The following is a 7,901-nucleotide window of genomic DNA, read 5'->3' as shown; positions in this document are numbered from 1 at the left end:
TTTTTCCGGAATGCATTCCAAAATTAAACAAATGTTTACATGTCAAAAAATAGAATTTTGTCATCACAAACATCAATACAACATTTGACGGTCAATGAACCTACAACTAAATGTTTTACACGTAAATCATTAACAGATTCATATGAATGGTAAGATATTTATTTTTGTTTTTCATTCTGTACACTGACATCTGGCATATTTGGAAATAAGGCTGTGTATAGTCTATAGACGGTAATTTTGTCTAAACTTTCTACTATTCTAGTATAAGTGACGGTACTTTACACATCCTTGATGGTAAGGGAGCTACCATTTGATTTTTATGGGGAGGGGGGGGGGGGGGGGGGCTAGGATGAAATTTGAAAAAAATAGGCAGGACAGGAGTTTTGAGTAAAAAAAAGGCAGGATGAGCAACTTGGTAAAAAAAATAGGCAGGATGACAATTTGTGTAAAAAAATTCAGGATAAACTAGTAAAAAAAAGGCAGGACCGAATAGAGTAAAAAATAAAAATGCAGGACAGAGATTACAACTAAAAAAAAAAGCAGGACAAAATTTTTCATCCTAGCCCCCCATAAAAATCAAATGGTAGCTCGCTATTAGTAAGTAAAGACTTGTCTTCTATACTATTTTCCCCTTTTATACAACTTTCCTTGAGACTCTCTAAATTTAGATAGGGATATAAAACATCCAAGAAATATACAAAGTTCTGACTGAGTGTGGAAATACGAAGATAGATGGATCCTAATAAATACACCAATCACAAGTTATTGTTTTTTTATGAATGAGTTACACAGGTTAACCTAAGGTCAATCAGCGTGAACGACTTCATTGACATTCAGTATTTACTGTGATGTAATAGCATTAGCATTAATTTTATTTTGTGACATGAAATTTACGGAAACATGCTCGTATTCGAAAGTTGTCTGTAGAAAATGCAATGTAAACCTGCATGCGGCTGATTATTATAATCTTATTTTTTGTCTACACTATTGATTACATAATTCTAAATTCTTAATTGATCAAAAAGTGTTATATGTTTACCAAAGCCAGATATATTATGGTATACAGATGTTCATCTATTTGTGTATTAAGTAAGTAATCTTTAGTAATCTTTCTTTATAGTGGCATATACATTGTAAAGAAGGGGGCCCTGAAGGACATAAACATTTGACATGACAATAACATTATAATTTGAGATTAAAACAAATAACATTCAATAAAATGAAGTGATATATAACTTTCTTAAGTAAATATTTAGGCAGCTTAAGTTTTTATAATACACAATGCAAGCGTGGCTCTTTACAAATCAAATCAAAATCAGATGTCTTTATTCCTAATGAAAGGGTCCAAATAGAGCATATAAATTAATACAAATCACAAAGTTCATACAAAATCCACACATGCAATCTAACCTACATACTGATTGTTAATACATTTGTGTGTATTTAAAAAATGATTCAGAACAAATATAGAAACATTAACATGAGGGGAGAGAGCCAGTACAAAGAGGGATAACTTCATTTGTTTACCTTAACTTGTGTAACTTTTTTCCTGTCTCAGCTGGAAAATTTTATTTAGATACAGATTAAAAAGGTATTGAGAAAAAAATATAATAGATACATAGTTGTATTAAAGATATATATAAAGTTGTCTAGTCCAAAAGGTTCAGCATGTTTACAGCCCTTCGCCAAGGTTGGCAAAAAAGCGGTCAATACTAGTATTGACCAGGCCGGCGGTAAATACCGGGAAATACTGGTCAATTGAAATTTTGATAAGATATTACTATTAAATACAGTCCCTACCTGGTCAACTACAGGGTAAATGGACAAATATATTCACAGGACAGAAAGTCACTTATTTACTACATTGTAAAGGACAAAAAGTCACAATTAATTAGTTAACAAGTTTTTGAATATGTACGGGAAAATCCTTGAAATGAATTCATTGTAATGTTTATGAGATTGATAATGAACATGGTTAAATGAAGATTTATTAAATATTAATCCTACAAAGGATATTTCTTGGTACCATGAAGCCAGTCAAGAAAAAGACTATGACAGCTTATTTTCTTAACAGTAATTTCATCAAATGTAATAAAACAATGTCTTAAAAATTAGTCTTTTCTTAATCAAAGAAACAGTTCTTTCAAAATTGCATTGTGACTTTCTGTCCTGTGATATTAAGCCCTACATTCAATAACTGTTAGCCATGAAAATATGAAAGTTTTCAAGTCAAAATTAGACTTTTTTAATGTTATCTTTTCTTATATAAATTGAAATTTTACATGAACACATCATGGACAGTGATTATTTGAATAAAATTAAAGAAAAAGAAAAACAGCAGCAAAAGTATAGATCCTTCAAAATTTCCATTTTCTGTATTTAGTTTTAGAAGATATTTATCATGCAGTTGAATAGTCAGGAATAAAATAATTGTTTTAAACAGTCTTCAAAAATAACTTTTATGACTTTTTTCCTGTTATGTCAACATTTATTAGGGAACAGTTGTAATATTGAATAAACTTTTGACACCTGCTTGCCGTATAATAGGTAATGCCCTGATAATCTAGTCACCTGTAATTCTATTTACCTGTTAAAATCAAACCTTTTCAAGAAAAAAATATATATATATATTTTATACATGTTGAAATAACTGATATAGCAATTTTATATCCATACCTTATAAACTATGTTATATCATTACCCATAAGAACTGAATAAGTCATTATTCATGCTAATAGTTGATAAAACATACCAATATCAATCCTTTTTTATAAACTGAATCATGCCATATGAATAAAGTTAAAATAATTTCCCTTATCAACTAAGATTTAACTAACATTGATAGTAAAATCTGTCAAAAGAACCATGAAAATTTCAATTGTCCAGTATTTGCCAGTATTGACCACTTGAGGAGTATTGACCGGGGCGGTAAATATCGGTAAATACCACTGGTAAATACCCGGGGTGGTATTTACCGCCCAACCTTGCCCTTCGCATGTCAGCAGCAAGTAAGATAGCAGTATGGTATCCTAAATGCCACCAATACCAGGGAATGATGTGTATATACATGTATGTCTGTAAACAACTCAAAATCTGGTTACTTTGAATTGCTGATTTCCCCATTATCTATATTTGCTATAAACCTTTCCTCCTCCCGTTTGTCCTTTTTGAACAATGAAATATGTTTAAACTAACTAACCTTTCCTCTCAAGCTACTATGATACCCCCAAAATGTCAAAAAATGGGTAAAAATCCTCATTCGAGGGCAATGACTGCTATTAATAGATTTATTTATATTTACTGATAATATATTTTTGCAATCCTAAATTATCATCTTTTGAATTAATTCTAGTTTATAAATACTTTAGTTTACTTTAGATACAATGAATATTTTGGTACATTCCAAGGGTTATGGGTTGTTTTCACACTGGGTTGTTTTGCCCAGAAAATTGAGAACTTGTTTTGTCATATAAAAATCAAATTTATTGTTTATAATAAATTTATACACATTATTCCTAACCAAATACACATTAAAATTCGACAGTTGATCTTCTTGACTAAGTAACATTAATCTATAAGATCAAGGAGAAATGACACGATGCAAGTGGAACCGAAAAATTTAAAAAGGAAGTGTGCATGCTTGGACTAGGGAAGACAAATTATTTTTTAAGAGGGTTTCAGACCAATATATTTATGAAATTACAGCACACAAGCAACATCAAACAGTAATTTTCAGTAATCCAAATACCAGTCAGGAGCTAGTTAAAATTCAAAATAACTTAAAAAATACGTTAAAGATTATTTACCAATATATGATTTGAAATATTTTTAAATCAGTAGTTGGGGCAATACATGGATATAAGTTCCAATAAATTTTAATACCTCCAGGTTTTCTTGAATAAAAAGCCAATTGAACCTAGCACTTGTGTTTAATGCATCAAAATTTTTACAACTTATCAAAAATTTTCTCAAAAGATTAAAAAGGAGACATTCAAATATAAAATGTTCTTCAACTTCAACTTTATCCATGATGCATTTTTATGCCCCAGCCGTAGCGGAGGGGGCATTAAGTTTTACCCTTGTCTGTCTGTACGTACGTCCCAAAATTGGTTCCCTTTCTCTAACTTGAGTTTGCCTCAACCAAATGTTATGAAACTTATACACAATGCTTATTACCACAAAACACAGATCAAGTTTGAATTTTGGTGGCGTCACTTGAACCGTTCTAGAGTTATGCCCCTTTATAAATGGAAAAATTGCAAAATTTTTAGGTTCCGTTCTCTTACTTAAGTTTGCCTCAACCAAATGTTATGAAACTTATACACAATGCTTATTACCACAAAACACAGAGCAAATTTGAATTTTGGTGGCGTCACTTTAACCGTTCTAGAGTTATGCCCTTTATAAATGGAAAAAATTGCAAAATTTTTATTCTTCTAAATATCAAGTAATTTTTAAAATTGGAGTTATCTTCCTTTGTCCATGATTATAGTTGAATCAACTACAATCAATGCTTTATACAATGCAATGTTTAATTTTGACTTCCACTGATAAATTACAGATCAAGTTGAATTTGGGTAGTGTCACTTTAACCATTATTGAGTTATGCTCCTTTATAAATCGAAAGATTGCAAAATTTTAAGTTTCCATTCTGTAACTTAAGTTTGCCCCAACCAAACATTATGAAACCTATACACAATATTCATTACCACAAAACTAAGATCAAGTACAAATTTTTTGTTTCCGTTTTCTTACTTTAGTTTGCCTCAACCAAATGTTATGAAACTTATACAAAACCGTTCTAGAGTTATGCGAGTTTACAAATAGAAAAATTGCTAAATGTTTAGTTTCTGTTCTCTACTTAAGTTAGCCTCAACTAAATGTTATGCGACTTACACACAATGCTTATTACCACAAAACTCAGATCAAGTTCAAATTTGGGTAGCGTCACTTTTACCGTTCTTCAGTTATATCCCTTTATAACTATATGATATGCAAGCGGGGGCATCATCTGTGGACACATGTGGACACTATCCACATTTTTATTTTACATAGCCTTTGTGATCTATCTATAGTTTTTGCACATTTATCTGTCTCTATTTTTAGGGAGTGTGCACTTATTCTGATCTTGAATAATGCTTGCCTATCTTTAGATTCTTTCAATTCCAATGGAATTGGTTTTTTTACCCCAAAAAATTTAATTGAAAAATAAGTCAAGAGTTTACCTTTGTTTGATTTCAGAGTATACTTACTAAAATCTTTCACATGATTTATCCTTAACAATTTTACTTAATCAGCCAACATTTATATTAGTAAGTCAAGTTTTCTCAGTAAAAATTTAATACTTTAAAACCATGTTGTAAATTTTTTAGTTTTTATGCCCCCGTCGTAGCGGTGGGGGCAGTAAGTTTTACCCTTGTCCTTCCGTACGTACGTACCAAAATTGGTTTCCGTTCTCTACCTTGAATTTGCCTCAACCAAATGTTATGAAACTTATACACAATGCTTATTACCACAAAACACAGATCAAGTTTGAATTTTGGTGGCGACACTTTAACCGTTCTAGAATTATGTCCCTTTATAAATGGAAAAATTGCAAAATTTTTAGTTTCCGTTCTCTTACTTAGGTTTGCCTCAATTAAAAGTTATGAAACTTATACACAATGCTTATGACTACAAAACACAGAGCAAGTTTGAATTTTGGTGGCGTCACTTTAACCGTTTTAGAGTTATGCCCCTTTATAAATGGAAAAATTGCAAAATTTTTATTTTCTTCTAAATATCAAGTAATTTTTAAAATTTGAGTTATCTTCCTTTGTACATAATTATAGTTGAATTAACTACAATCAATGCTTTATACAATGATATGTTTAATTTTGACTTCCACTGATAAAACACAGATCAAGTTGAATTTGGGTAGTGTCACTTTAACCATTATTGAGTTATGCCCCTTTATAAATCAAAAGATTGCAAAATTTTTAGTTTCTATTCTGTAACTTAAGTTTGCCCCAACCAAACATTATGAAACCTATACACAATATTCATTACCACAAAACTAAGATCAAGTACAAATTTTTTGTTTTGTTTTCTAACTTTAGTTTGCCTCAACCAAATGTTATGAAACTTATACAAAACCGTTCTAGAGTTATGCGAGTTTACAAATAGAAAAATTGCTAAATGTTTAGTTTCTGTTCTCTACTTAAGTTAGCCTCAACTAAATGTTATGCGACTTACACACAATGCTTATTACCACAAAACTCAGATCAAGTTCAAATTTGGGTAGCGTCACTTTTACCGTTCTTCAGTTATATCCCTTTATAACTATATGATATGCAAGCGGGGGCATCATCTGTGGACACATGTGGACACTATCCACATTTTTATTTTACATAGCCTTTGTGATCTATCTATAGTTTTTGCACATTTATCTGTCTCTATTTTTAGGGAGTGTGCACTTATTCTGATCTTGAATAATGCTTGCCTATCTTTAGATTCTTTCAATTCCAATGGAATTGGTTTTTTTACCCCAAAAAATTTAATTGAAAAATAAGTCAAGAGTTTACCTTTGTTTGATTTCAGAGTATACTTACTAAAATCTTTCACATGATTTATCCTTAACAATTTTACTTAATCAGCCAACATTTATATTAGTAAGTCAAGTTTTCTCAGTAAAAATTTAATACTTTAAAACCATGTTGTAAATTTTTTAGTTTTTATGCCCCCGTCGTAGCGGTGGGGGCAGTAAGTTTTACCCTTGTCCTTCCGTACGTACGTACCAAAATTGGTTTCCGTTCTCTACCTTGAATTTGCCTCAACCAAATGTTATGAAACTTATACACAATGCTTATTACCACAAAACACAGATCAAGTTTGAATTTTGGTGGCGACACTTTAACCGTTCTAGAATTATGTCCCTTTATAAATGGAAAAATTGCAAAATTTTTAGTTTCCGTTCTCTTACTTAGGTTTGCCTCAACCAAAAGTTATGAAACTTATACACAATGCTTATGACTACAAAACACAGAGCAAGTTTGAATTTTGGTGGCGTCACTTTAACCGTTTTAGAGTTATGCCCCTTTCTAAATGGAAAAATTGCAAAATTTTTATTTTCTTCTAAATATCAAGTAATTTTTAAAATTTGAGTTATCTTCCTTTGTACATAATTATAGTTGAATTAACTACAATCAATGCTTTATACAATGATATGTTTAATTTTGACTTCCACTGATAAAACACAGATCAAGTTGAATTTGGGTAGTGTCACTTTAACCATTATTGAGTTATGCCCCTTTATAAATCAAAAGATTGCAAAATTTTTAGTTTCTATTCTGTAACTTAAGTTTGCCCCAACCAAACATTATGAAACCTATACACAATATTCATTACCACAAAACTAAGATCAAGTACAAATTTTTTGTTTTGTTTTCTAACTTTAGTTTGCCTCAACCAAATGTTATGAAACTTATTCACAATGCTTATAACTATTTAATACAGATTAAGTACGAAATTTGGTGAGAACACTTTTACCATTCTTGAGTTATGTCCCTTTATAAACATAAAAATTGCTGAATTTTTCATTTCCGTTCTCTAACTTTAGTTTGTCTCAACCAAATGTTATAAAACTTATACACAACCGTTCTAGGAGGGGCCTGATGGGGGGGTCTCATCACGATTCACGAGTTGATTTTTTTGTCAATCACGATTCACAGAAAATAAATTTACCTGATCACGGATCACGAAAATATAAAAAGAGTTTAATCTGTAGAAAAATGGATCACGATAACGAAAATGCGCCAATCACGAAGAACGAAAATAACCCATCAGGCCCCTCTTCTAGAGTTATGTGTGTTTACAAATAGAAAAATTGCTGAATTTTTAGTTTCTTTTCTCTACTTAAGTTA

The 7,901-nt window shown here is 30.8% G+C and overlaps 1 protein-coding gene across 1 annotated transcript in view; it reads left to right on the top strand.

Moving 5' to 3' along the window:
• The first annotated feature begins 55 nt into the window (after window positions 1–55).
• The window catches only part of LOC127724678 (synaptic vesicle glycoprotein 2C-like), a 37,152-nt gene continuing 29,306 nt past the window's right edge, over window positions 56–7,901 (top strand). Inside the window, exon 1 of the mRNA XM_052231727.1 lies at window positions 56–149. Within this exon, the coding sequence (XP_052087687.1) occupies window positions 147–149 (3 nt within the window). The 5' untranslated portion in view covers window positions 56–146. The remainder of the gene's footprint in view (window positions 150–7,901) is intronic.

The sequence above is a fragment of the Mytilus californianus genome, unplaced genomic scaffold (assembly GCF_021869535.1).
Source record: "Mytilus californianus isolate M0D057914Y unplaced genomic scaffold, xbMytCali1.0.p SCAF_14, whole genome shotgun sequence".
NCBI lineage: Eukaryota > Metazoa > Mollusca > Bivalvia > Mytilida > Mytilidae > Mytilus > Mytilus californianus.
This window is presented reverse-complemented; position numbering and strand designations above follow the sequence as displayed.